The 14234-nt window shown below is 36.0% G+C and overlaps 1 protein-coding gene across 1 annotated transcript in view; it reads left to right on the plus strand.

Moving 5' to 3' along the window:
* Positions 1 to 508: 508 nt before the first annotated feature.
* Positions 509 to 14234, plus strand: part of LOC128208482 (intraflagellar transport protein 140 homolog) — a 42224-nt gene continuing 28498 nt past the window's right edge. Inside the window, exons 1-6 of the mRNA XM_052912047.1 lie at positions 509 to 604; positions 5167 to 5342; positions 5950 to 6171; positions 8897 to 9027; positions 9535 to 9680; positions 12835 to 13010. Of these exons, the coding sequence (XP_052768007.1) occupies positions 5199 to 5342; positions 5950 to 6171; positions 8897 to 9027; positions 9535 to 9680; positions 12835 to 13010 (819 nt within the window). The 5' untranslated portion in view covers positions 509 to 604; positions 5167 to 5198. The remainder of the gene's footprint in view (positions 605 to 5166; positions 5343 to 5949; positions 6172 to 8896; positions 9028 to 9534; positions 9681 to 12834; positions 13011 to 14234) is intronic.

Genomic DNA, 14234 nt, shown 5'->3' on the forward strand with positions numbered 1-14234 from the left:
AAATAAACAGTAAACTTGGATGATACGCGGGGGGGGGGCTCGGGATGCACCCCCTTGGACTCGCTAGTGGCTTACTCCAAAGTTCCCCCCCAACAAAGCAGAAAACCTAACTACTAATTATTTATTCAAATTAATTGGTAGTTAGATTTAACTGCAATATTGAAATAACTACGCGATATACTAGCAGCGTAGTTAAATTTAAAGAATTATGACATTGTAAACCGTCCATAATCATCTGAGGTTGTTTCCATTGAAAAGATTATAACATGATGAGGGGAGTTAATTCAGTGTAACCAAAATGCTTATTTAAACATAAGTGGTGTGTAACCATATTCAAAATCTTTTTTTTTCTTTTTTATTATTAATCTTGGGAGTATCCTTTTTATTGGTCACAGATTAATCTTGTTTCATTTATAAAGATCGTTTCTATATGTTGCTGATTCCATTAATGTTATAATATTAAAAATGTTTTATAGTTTTAATACCAACATTCCCGGATCAACTTCCGGTGAAATAGTTTGAAAATGGACGAAAACTTTTGACAAGCCGATAAATTTGTGTGATTTTTTCCGTTTTCTCAAGCCATTTCATAAAGCAATTGAAGGTAATTCGCTAAGTCATTTAAACTTAAGAATTTAAACATATATCAGTAGTTTAAATATTGGTAAGCTGCGGAATGACACTAAAATACAACGTATCCATGATAAACAGTGGTCCAAAACATTCCGATTCAGAACATGTACATGTTCCACAGATGTACTGAAAAACGCATTTAACGTCAAAAACATTTATATAAATAAGAATAATTCCTTTATATTTTATTTATTGATACGTCTTTTTTTCTTCTGGGACCAATGGATTGCATGGAAGACTTGTCCATATAAACAGGCGCTACGGGGTGTTTGACTCACAGGTGCAGGTTGCGTTTTTTTGACACACCACGCCCTCGTCCGTTTTTTTTTATCAATTTTTTTTATCAAATTTTAGTACGAATATGATGCGGTAACTGTAACTTGTGAAAATTGGCAAAAAAAATATTGACCCTGAATTTCCATGTATTTGCTGACATGACCCTGTTTAAGAGGCCATAACTTTATCAAATCTTAACCAAACTCTACATTTTTGGACTTTCCTTGTAGAGTTAGTGTCAATCTTTAAGAAAATGTACAGTTTTAACGAAAACAAATGCAATTTCAAACCCGAATTTCCTAAAACATGTTACTCGACGAACCAACTACCCGCAAATTTCACCGAAATTTTCCAGACTAAAATGCATTATCCCGGTATTGCATCATAAATTCAACACGTGTGCTTAAGAGAAACAATATATCTATCACGATACAGGTGAAATGGAAGTCAAATATCGTCCCATAGAGCCGTGCATGCTAAAAAACAATGTTCATACTTTGTTTACAAAAATTATACATGCCAGCTAGTATGTGTATACACGAACAAATTTTGTAGATGCAAGCAGGGCACCAACGCATGCGCTGTGAATAATTTCCAGTTGCGCAATGTCCATGTCGGCATATACGTAAAGAAATAAACAAAGATTGTAAACGTGTGCACGGCTCTGTTGGACGATATTCGACTTCCATTTCACCTGTATCGTGATAGATATATTGTTTCTCTTAAGTTGATCTCCTGCCCAGAAAATTTATAAACATGTGTTCTAGAACACTGTGGGAGAATTTCATTTTAACATTTGGGAAAAAGTATGTGTTTAAGCATTTGGAATGGGGCAGGATTTCAGCCCCAAATTAGTCTGGAAAAAAACTACCTGCATATGCTAAAATATTGCATCTCTAAGATGCAATAAGCCAAGTGAGTTAGCCAAATTGCAATTATGTTCATTCTCCTGAAGGTTTGCAAATAGTAGTTTGCACTGTCCGTCTGTGTATCTGTCAGTTACAAAACTTTGTCCTCACAAACTTCAGTTGCAGGTGACCTTGATCATAAGGTGACCCCTATTGGTTTTTAGGTGTCTTACTCTAGTTCAAAAGTCACAATCCCAGTCTCATGAAAACTTTTTCATCACAAGTTTAACCCTGTTAAGATCTATTATTCTCTCATTTGTTTGAGTTAATTTTGATTTAATTATAAAATCCACTGTTTTCCCAACGTATAACTAGTGTTTGAAAATCAGACTACATTTGCTTTCGATAATCGAATCGAATCGGACCAAGCACTTCGAATTGCTATCGGACAATAATCAAAAGTTCATTATATCAGTAAGAAATACATTCTTTATACATAGTGTCATCATGATCATTTAAATGGTTAAGCCTGGAATCAGTATGTGTGATGCTATAGTCATGCTTTTTGCAACAGTAAGTAAATGTCCATAACATTTTTCTGTCTTTAACAACTTAACGAAAAAATATAAAAACACAACACATACTTAATAATTGCACATCAATTGCAAAATGATGCAAACCGCATCAGGTAAGTTATGTTAGCATTTTATCCATGTAAAAGCATATTAAATATCTGTGAACCAACTTAGCACTCATAACCCGTTATATTGAACATTTCATTAGAATATCTTAATTTCATGAACCTTCACAAAGAAATGAACCTTCACAAAGAAAGTAAATTAGTTAATTACAAACGATACCAAAAAAAGGTTTCAAAACAGAATGCATCGAGCCAGGATCCCCGGTATTTGCAGGTAAGACCGGACCCACTACACCAAACAGACATTAGCGACATTGATTTTGGACAACCACTATCGATTGTCGCCGACATAGCATTGTCAGCAACGATTTATCGATTGTTTATCGATTGTACTCAATAATCGTTTCATCACTACGTATAACCCTGTTTTTTTCCCATAAAAAAGGTTTTCCCAATCGGGCCAGTACATGCTACATTTCCATAGTGCCAGGGTTCGAATTCAACTTTGAGGAGCACTCGCAAAATTTTGCCAGTGTTTTATGAGGCAACTCGCAAAATGAAAAAACAACTTGCAATTTGATTATTTGCTTTATTATTTTATAATATTGTCTTATAACTAAAGAAGAAATTTACACCTCAGACATATATATTATGAATATTAAAAAGTATCAATCTTGAGTAGGGATGGCAACGAGTAGTAAAATTAATACTCGAGTACTCTGTTGATCGTTCGATCGAGTACTCGGGTACTCGATTACTCGGAAAAATTGAATATGTGTTCGCAAAGACAAGATTGTGTTTACATGTATCATTAATGACGTATATTGTGCGTTGGTCGTATTATTGGTCATTTTCACCTTTAAAGTAAACTTTCATTACGTATTTTAACAAAAAAATGATACAAAAAGAAAACAAATGTTGTTTCAGGCTTTTAATTTGTCGTTTCATTTTATACAAGTATGCACTGCAGAAATGAACAACAATCAGAATTACAATGAACGAAAATTAATAGCATACATAAAAATAGTGAACGAAATTCAATACGAAGTTCAGTTGTTTACTCTACAATTTATTTATTTTGAATGATAGTTTTTCGTACTGTGTAATTGTTGTTTACCTCATTAATATTCATAATTCTCGTTAGCGTCCATTGTTTGGTGAAAGGTCTCTAATTGGTATACAATAGAATTGTGTAGGTGAAAGTGCCGCTATCAAAACTTCAAACTTCGCTAAATGACATCAGTGCTAATTTGAAATAGGGGTCCTTTGTTGACAGTTTGCAACTATCACAACAACTGCCAACTAATTGATTGAGGTCAATTGTGTACACAGCGGGGATTAGAGGGACCGTAATTGTCCTCTTGGCAACTAACCAGATCTGATATTTTGTCTATAATCGTGTATTTGGTGATTTTTATCGATTTTTTATTTTCTTTCCGAGTACTCGAGTAGTGATTTGGTACTCGAGTACTCGGACGTTCGATCGAGTACTCGTTGCCATCCCTAATCTTGAGTGACTCAACTACTAGAACTTGTTAATGGCTTATTCTCTTTTTTTTTGAGGGGGAGGGAACGGAAAGACTCATCAGATACTGGCCACTTTTTGATAACGAAGCTGTCCAATAATTTGACATTGTTCACTTTGTATATTTACCCTCGCCAACCGGTAATACCCATTCGGCAAGCACGCTACAGATTTCATTAAGTCTATTAGTATTAAAAACAATACCATTATAAATTTAAAATAGATAAAGGCAACAGTAAATGTAGCGTGGATGCTTTGGACCATGAAATATATCAACGTCTCTTCACTTTGACAGTTGGGCGGAAATATATTCAAAGGTTGATGGGGTTTATATATAGTGCGCGAAAGCGCTAAATTTAGCCAATGATTGAGTTAGGTGATTACGTTATTAGTATTCACTTTGTATTATGCACGCCTCGGAGCATCCCGGAAAGATTCAAGATAAAACTCGGCCTTTTTCTTATTTGTTTCTATTTTTGAAAACTTAATAGAGCGTAATTCCGTACTATCATCTTTATACTTGTAGTGTAAACATGCCACTTATAGGCTGTTCACACTCGACTACGTAGCAGAGTTTAAGTTCGTGTTTATTCTACTTTCCATTTAACATTTTGTGGTCTAGAAAAAGCCAATCGCAGAATTTTGCAAGCTTGAATAACAGTCACTCGCAATTTGCAAATGTCTCTCGCATTTTGCGAGTATGCGAGTCTAAATTCCAACCCTGAGTGCCTGTGAAAAATAAACATTCTATGACTATAAAGTTCAGCTACCATGCAGTAAAGGCAGCTTCAAGCTGAAATGGCATGCTTTGTTTTTTAATTTCCCTTGTGCTCACAATTGCTGAGTCAATTACAAACAGTGAAACCATTTCTCACTTACTCTGCAAGTCACCACTATCAAAAACAATTTTTGAGATTCATGGTGCATTTTATAGAAATCATTATTTTTATGAATTGAAATACTGCTAAGTTTCTCATGTTGTCAACAGTCATGTGTTCTTTAAGTACCGGTAAACTTGAAACTGGAAAGATTTAGAGGTGCAAGACATTCCATTTTATATTTCTGCAATATGTAAACCAGTGTTTATATTAATGTGATAAATAATATAAGTTAAACTTTTTACTACATCTTAATTTAGAATTTTCTGTAGTCTAACCTACATTTTTTTCTCAAAATGATTTTCTTGCATCTAACAAAATATTTTTTTTTTGAAAGTTCTCGCACTATTAGTCTTTTTATTGCAGAAGGGAGTTTGACCTTCACCCTAGATTGAGCCATGGCGGTCTACTTTGACCACCGCCTGGACACCGAGAGATCTGGCATCAACACTGATGTGTCGTGGTTCAGTGGCAACCCTCTGTTGGCAGTCACATCGTACAGTGATGAGACTGGAGGCTCAGTTAACCTCTTTCTGGATGAGGTATATAACTTTTCTGTCTTTTATTTAAAACTTACAATTTTAAAATTTGTTACTTTGTCCATGTCAATGATTCTGCCAAATGTACATGATCGAATCAAGTTCTGTTGATTCAACTATGATCTTTTATTCGAAAAGCATAAAAATTTAAACCAGCCTCGCTATTACAATTTAAGCAAGCTTGGAGAGCAGTTTACCAACTTGCATCGCTCAGGAATGTGTGCTTATTTTTTGACCACTGAACAATAACATGTATTGTATTTTCAGGACATGAAATTGTTGCTTATTGTGATTCACTACAATAAAAAAGTACAAATAATTGAGCTATATTTCTTACAATCAGATTTACTACTTAAAAGTTAGCTCAAGTTGGCATCACCATGATCACATACTCTGGTTTTATACATGCAAACTTTATGTTTGGCAGGCAGTTAAAAGCTACTTTTACTACAATTAAACATTATTCTTAACATTTTCTATCAAATTCATAATGTTCCAAATTCTAGGCAGTCCACTGTCAGCTATCAGTCCCTCTTCTGCAGCATCCTGTCCTTTTTTAAACCTGACTAAAACCTTTAAATACATTTTACTTCTAATTTGATCCACACAGGGGGAGAAACTGCTCAATGTGAAACTGCACCGAAGCTGCGCAGTGACTTCAACATCCTGGCACCCAACGAAAAGAATTATAGCCGTGGGGTTTGAGAATGGAGAGCTGTTGATATGGAATAACGCGGACCATGAGCTGTTTGAAGGTCTTCCACTACACAAACACGCCATCACTGTGATGCACTGGAGTTCTAATGGCTCGAGACTTATATCTGGTGACAAGGTAGTGATTTTCATCAACATACAATGTAGCATAAGACTCGTTCATTTATAGCAAGGAAGTTCATACTTCCAGTTTCAAATTCTTAAAAAAACCTGACTCAAGAAATATGTTCAAATGGAACATAGTGTTGTTGTCATTATTGTAAGCGGTACAGCTCTGGTTAACTGGTTGCTTTTGTTTGTAACTTTATTTTTTTAGTTAGCATTGACACTCCAGTTTGCTTCAAATTTGGTCAAGTCAGGAGACCCTCAAGTGGGCTTCTTAAAAGCCAGTTTCGCTTCTGTGGCAGGGTTTTTCATTTCCATTGACTCCAAAAGGGGGCTGAAAGTGTGCCCAAAACCCATCACTGAAGTGGTTTCGGCCCTTCAGCTGCTAGGTCAATCACATCCCTGGGTTACAGCATTTTTCAGATTGTACTAACTGAATTATGGTGTTTTTAGCTCCACTGGCCGAAGGCCATGGAGCTTATGTCGTCACAGATTGTCCGTCGTGAGTGAGTGCGTGCGTGCGTGCGTGCGTGCATGCGTAAACTTTTACTTTAAACGACATCTCCTCTGAAACTGATAAGCGGATTTTGACAAAACTTCACAGGAATGTTCCTTTGGTGGTCCTTTACCAAAATTGCTCAAATGGTTCCGGTCCATTGCACAATATGGCCGCCAGAGCTAAAAATAGCAAAATCTTTAAACGACATCTCCTCTGAAACGGTTCGGCAGATTTTGATGAAACTTGACAGTAATGTTCCTTGGGTGGTCCTTTATTAAAATTGCTCAAATGGTTCTGGTCCATTGCACAATATGGCCGCCACAGCTAAAAATAGCAAAATCTTTAAACGACATCTCCTCTGAAACGGATAGGCAGATTTTGATGAAACTTGACAGAATTGTTCCTTGGGTGGTCCTTAACCAAAATTGCTCAAATGGTTCCGGTCGCTGCACAACATGGCTGCCAGGGCAAAAAAATAGAAAAACCTTTAAAGAACATCTTCTCAGAAACCGATGATCAGATTTTGATGAAACTTAACAGAAATGTTCCTTGGATGGTCCTTTATCAAATTTGCTTCAATGGTTTCGGTCCACTGCACAAGATGGCCCCCAGAGGTAAAAATAGAAAAACCTTTAAACGACTTCTCCTCAGAAACCGATGATCGTATTGCAATGAAACTTGAGAGAAATGTTACTTGGGTAGTCCTTAACCAAAATAGCCCAAACAGTTCTGGTCTGCTGCACAACATGGGCACCAGAGCTAAGAATAGAAAAAAACGTTAAACTACATCTTCTCAGAAACCGATTATCAGATTTTGATGAAACTTTACATAAATGTTCATCGGGATGCCCTTTAACCAAAATTGCCCAAATGGTTCCGGTCCGCTGCACAACATGGCTGCGAGAGTTAAAAATAGAAAAACCTTTAAGGACTTCTCGTCCGCAGTCTTCACGAAAAACATTTTAACCTACTAATAAATGTTCATCGGGATGCCCTTTAACCAAAATTGCCCAAATGGTTCCGGTCCGCTGCACAACATGGCTGCGAGAGTTAAAAATAGAAAAACCTTTAAGGACTTCTCGTCCGCAGTCTTCACGAAAAACATTTTAACCTACTAGCCAGTTGGACTAGCATAATGGCATATTTTACTAGTCCCAATGACAATCTAGTAGTCCGACTATTTTGCCACATTATAAAACTGTATGCTTGAGGTAAATACCTATTTCAATTGAGCAGCTTGCAGTTTGAGTAAACATTTCTTTATTATGATGCTCATGCAGTGATAGGGAGTGACATCCTTCTGTTGGGAATAGTGCTCCTTGTTTTTCAGAACCTATGGGTACTATGTAAAAACAAAAGGCATCTTGCTTGAATAGACTGTAATAATATCAACATGGTTAGAAAAGAAATGCCATGCTTTAATAGCTTTGATTACATTTTACTACTGAATTACCTCCCTTTAATAGAAAAAAAAAAATGTCTTAATTTTTCACGTATAGCATCTTTGAATAATTTTTAAACAATAATAATTTATGAGTAAACATATAAGCATAAAGTTCTCACAAAAAGATCAATTTAAAAACCTTACATTTATACATAGGAAAGTATATATAGACTGAACATTAATTTTCATTTAAGTGACATTCTGAAAGTTTATGAAACAGCTATTTTTAGTCACTTAAATGGCCGAAAAGTGTAAGTGAAACACCAAGTCGATTCTATCTCGTCAGTTCTTGTTCAGGTTAGATATTTGCTTCATAATCTATTCAGATTAAATGTTAACCGATGATCAGATTTTGATGAAACTTGACAGAAATGTTCCTTGGGTGGTCATTAACCAAAATTTGTTAAATGGTTCCAGTCCACTGCACACCATGGCTGCCAGAGCTAAAAAATAAAAAAACTTTATACGACTTGTCGTCGAAACCGATGACCTTTTTTCGATAAAACTTGACAGAAATGTTTGTTTGGTGCTCCTTTACTCAAATTGCCCAAATCATTTCGGTCCACTGCACAACATGGCAGCCAGAGCTATTAAAGTAAAAAATTTTTTTAAATAACTTCTCCTCAAAAATTGATGATTGTATTTCTATGAAACTTGACGAAAATGTTCGTTAGGTGGTCTTTGCTTGAACCTTTTGGCCAGTGGAGCACAGGCACTGATGTGCCTCTTGTTGTAAAAATCAAGGAATTAAACTTTTCAAGTATACAAGTATATACCTCACTTTGTGTGTTTCAGTCTGGTGTAGTGATGGTATGGAAGGCGGACAGTAAGGGCCGACTACAACAGAACCCACTACATCAACACCACTGTCAGGAGCCCCTGGCACAGGTCATCTTTAAGCCTGTACCCCCACCAGACCCTGCTACGTAAGTACAAGCTCAAGTCTGCACTCTCACAAGTTGATGGTTTTGACAACTTTTTTATTTTTTGCCTTTTTATGAGGCAAGTTTTGCCTAAAGATATCTGGATCTATTGATATAAGACTGCTGACAAAAGAACAGATCACAGTTTATCACATTTATGTTCCAAAGATATTGTTTTATGGCTAAAAGCGTTACTAACACTTTACAAATATGGACCAATAAATGATGGGATAATCGCCTTTTTACGGTCTGACAGTGAAACACAATGCCTCAAACAGTTCACACACTCATCAAAATAGCTTGACCAATAATTGATGGGATAACTGCCCTTAACCGTTCTGACAGTGAAATACAATGCCTCAAACAGTTCAATCACTTATCAAAATAGCATGACCAATAATTGATGGGATAATCGCCTTTTTACAGTCTGAGAGTGTAACACAATGTCACTGGAACACCAGTCTACTTGGGGCCTAAACTGGTTGTTCAAAGCCAAACATGCTTTTTCAGAGACATAACTCAGCTTGCTAAGGCTGCTGTTAGCGGGGATGAGTCAGCCCTGGATATGTTTACCTGGAAAAAGGGCAAGGCAGCTAAGTCTACTACAACCTTCGGAGCTCAAGAGTCTCTCTCCTTCTTTGTAGGTGGAGCCACTGGTAAGTTTATCATTTTATGCTAAACTTTGATGATGATGGGTCACCATGGGTCACAAGCGATGTAAACAAACAAGAAAGTGAAGTTCATTTCTAAATCACTCTTTTTTTACAGAAAATATATGAATGTATTTTTAGCCTTTAAAAGACTACGCTTCTTCATGTGTGAATTTTTTCAGATTTGCTTATATTTTAATGATTCAAAAAAGTTATTTGGAAATTAATGTCACTTCTTTGTCTGCTTTGGTTGTGACCCGTGGTGATCCATGTGAGAACCCCTTTAACTCATGTGATTCCTCACCATAAATATGAAAGTTTATAAGTTGGAGAAGCAAGGTTTGAATATTTCTGTGTTGCTGTATTATGTAAACTTAATCAAATTAGCATAATATATATTTTCTTGTCCCTTTGTCAAAACTCTCATTTTCCTATCATTCTACATTCTATTTTATTTATATTGTTTAGGGCTATTCCAGTAAAACATATGTCCCACCCCAGGAAGGCACTTTCAAAATGGACCATCCCCCTTCAGAAGTTTATTTGATGAGAAAAGAACCCCCTTTAGAATATTTTTTGAGCAAATTCGGACCCCCTTGAGAAGTTTATTTCTTTATACGTCTATATGCAAAGATTATTTGCAATTACTCTTTTGTAACTCTTTGATCAGGTGAGCTTTATAGGACCTTATAGCTCACCCTAGTTTCTAAGCCAATCATCACCCAGAGATTTTCAAATCTTTGCTCGAATAGGTTTCATATAAGATCACATCTGCATCCAATAAGTTAATTATTATAACTAGGTCAACAGACATGGCGCGCGCCAAATGAACTTCAAGCAGCCAATGGGCACGCTGTATACGGCCTTGTTCGATGATTGGCTTAGAAACTAGGGTGAACTATAAGTCAGTTACAGCTCATGTAATGGAAAATAACAAAACTTATTACTGGGCTTCGCTTGTAATAAATTTTGTTATTTTCCATTAATAAATTTGGTTATTTTCCATTATATGGACTATAACCTACACACCACGGTTCTCTTGTTTCTTCATATGTTGCTATAAGTGCATATTAAGCCACATGAGGCTGAAACTTTCACCCATGTAATTATATACAACCTTAAAATAACTTGTGGTCGAAATGTTAAGGGGACGAAACATTCGGATTTATAACATTTACGCAATACGTACAAATTATGATTTCTAATAAAATTCTAGACAACTGTTGTCAATTTCAGGGGTCGACACTAACCATTTTTCCAAGGGATCCCGAAGGGACACCAACATTTGAAATCAGGTGTCCCTTCCTGAAATTAGGAGTCCCTTCCACTTTTTACATTTTTTCATTGTTGAGCCTGTTTTAATATTAAATTCAACATCCTTTTACTTTTCAATTTGTAATGCAAGTATAAACCACCATAATTATTATACATGTTTTCAGCAGCATGTAATGACAGGTTAGTAGCACTGAATGGCAGTGAGGTATATTTTGGTCTCTAAGTTGGTAGATTGGGTTCAAAAGCGGGAGAATGTCTAAGTCCCTTTTGTTTTCAGTCAAAAACAGAGATGGATACAATGTAAACAAAAACTTGATGTTGTTACTATTTTTAGATTTTTGGAAAATACGCATAAAATACATCATGGTTCAGGGTCTTGTCAAATGTCGGTGCTTTTCATTAAGAAACTGTAGGAATATTACATCTGGCTTGTGAAAACTCCAATCAATATTTAGTAGAGCTGTTGATAAATCAATCAGACTGCCCAACAGTCGTAGTGCATACTGGAAGAGCAGACGACCAAATAATTTTCGCGCCAAAAAGTCATAAAATTTTATAAATTTATTGAATTAATGAATAAAACCATGCAAATTTTATTTCTATTATTTTTTATCAAGGCATAAAATATATGTCTTTAAAATTAACAAAGAATATTGATAAGTTGAATGCCAATTAACATACATGTAGAATGCTGAATGTAGGATGCAGTTCTTTTGTGTCGTAAATGTTACTGTAAATACTCAAAGGTCGCATCATATTATATAAAAGGTATCATCAGAGTTGGCATCTTTTTGGGCGGTTCTGACACATAAGCAAAACAATTCCACATAAGTATTTTACCGATAATAAATCTCTGTCAGCTCTGACCTTGTTTAAAATGTAAACAACAAAACGGAAGCGTTAACCTGCATGCGCCTGTGAAATGACCTGTTTATTTATAGATTCATGACGTAACTATAGTCAAATAGTCAGCTATACTTTCGCTTTGATGAGTCCGATAATGATAATTAATTATATTGTTTTGACATGTGCTGTCAAGAAATTTAGGGAGCCCGAATTTAGGTAATAAATTAATTAAATGCTACTTATTTATTGATATTTAGCGTTTATCAGTCAGAAATTTAAAGTGTCCCGACGGAATACCGGACTTCGAAGTTCAGGTGTCCCTCCTGAAAAACTGGTGTCCTCGGGATCCCGGGACCCCGTTAGTGTCGAACACTGCAATTTGGTATACTTACCACGAAACGTATCCACACATGCGACGCAACTATTGGTTTCTAGCCAATTTTGTAGGTTGGTCTTCGACCACGACTTTACAAATTCTGGCGCCTCCGCCATCTTGTTGTCAAGGGAAGCAACTTCTTCTGATTTCCGGTACCGCGGAACCGACTCGTAATATCGCGAAAATTTGTATCCAAACCAATTCTGTACACGACGTTCGGTAAAATATGTTATATGGATAAAAAAAAACCCCGGTATTTCACCATCGGGCAGTGAATATAAATGAGCAGATACGGTCAGAAGCAAAAAAGAAAATGACGCCCCCCTATAGAAGCGAAATTGGACTTATCACCACCCCCTACAGTAGCAAATTAAGAAAAAGACCTACCCCCTACAGAATTTCTTTATTTTGCCGTCCTGGGGTGGGACATATGTTTAACTGGAATAGCCCTTATTGAAATTATAAGCAAATATTTTTGAAATTATAAGCAAATATTTTTATTTGTATACAGATGACATCGAAACTGAGCTTTTTTAATTTTTAGTTCAAGTTTTATGCAAAGGAAAGTATTTTTTACTAACCAAACTATAAAATAAACATGTATATTGCTGTTTTATAAGCAACAAGCACTTCCCATTCAGAGAATTTCCTGTAATCTTACAGGAGGTGTATACTTTGTGAGTGAGACTGGCTCGTGTAACCTGGCATTTAAGGCAGAGAGTGCCATTCTCAAGTTGCTCTATTACGAGGAGAAGAACATCCTTGTAACTGTGACAGAGGGTCTATCCCTCTATCAGCATGCTGTAATGCCCGAGGGTGAGACGAAGGAAATGATGAAGGTAAGACCCTCTTTGTAACTGACAGAGGGTATTATAAGTAACAGGGTTAGTAGGTGACCCGATATGGGATATACAGGGCAAAGGAAACCATATCTTGTAAGTGTTTTCTGTGCCCTGTATATCCAATATTGGGTCACCTACTATCCCCGTAACGTATATATCACGTCGACAACCTGTTTACATGTTTGAATGTTTCATTTATTCACCAGAATCGAAAAATAGACCCCATTTTGGTACCATAAAAATTTTGTGACCCAACATGGAAATATAGTGGGTCACCGCGTGACCAGTCTTGGACCAGTGGCTTTGAGGCATTTATGCTGGAGGCCTTATATAGCTCTTTATCACCACTTGTGATGCCATAGGCTGAGACAAAGGAAATTGTTAATTTAGGCATATTTTAAGATTAGTTTTTAGCTATACTACTCACCCAAGCGTCGGCGTCGGCGTGACCCCTTGGTTAAGGTTTTGCGTGCAAGCACACATAGGTTAATATCTCAGCAACTACTTGAGGTATTGCATTGAGACTTTATACAATGGTTCTCAACCATCCAACTTACTTAATTAACAAAGTAAGATAACTCTAGTTTGAATTTAATGTCAATAATAGGCCTTTATTATTATTTGACTTAGAAATTCTGGTTAAGGTTTTGCGTGCAAGCACACATAGGTTAATATCTCAGCAACTACTTGAGGTATTGCATTGAGACTTTATACAATGGTAGTCAACCATCCAACCTACTTGAGTAACCAAGTTAGATAACTGTAGTTTGCATTTAATGCAAAATAATTGCCCTTTATTATTTGACTTAGAAATTCTGGCTAAGGTTTTGCATGTAACCACATTTAAGTAAATATCTCAGCATCTACTGGATGTATTGCATTGAGACTTTATAAAGTGGTACTCAACCATCGAGTCTACTTTAATAACAAAGTAAGATAACTCTAGTTAGCATTAAATTCAAATAATGGCCCCTTTTTTATTCGACATAGAAATTCTTGTTAATGTTTTGCATGTAACCATTGTTAAGTCAATACCTCAGCGAATACATCATGTATTGCATTGAAACTTTAAACACAGGCTCCCAACCATTTAACCTTCTTATTTAATCAAGTTAGATAACTCTATCTTTCATATTATATAATTTTTGCCCTTTTATTATGCGACTTAGAAATTCTGGTTAAGGTCTTGCATGTTAGCACACATAGGATATTATCTCAGCA

Source organism: Mya arenaria, chromosome 2 (assembly GCF_026914265.1).
Source record: "Mya arenaria isolate MELC-2E11 chromosome 2, ASM2691426v1".
Taxonomy (NCBI): Eukaryota; Metazoa; Mollusca; class Bivalvia; order Myida; family Myidae; genus Mya; species Mya arenaria.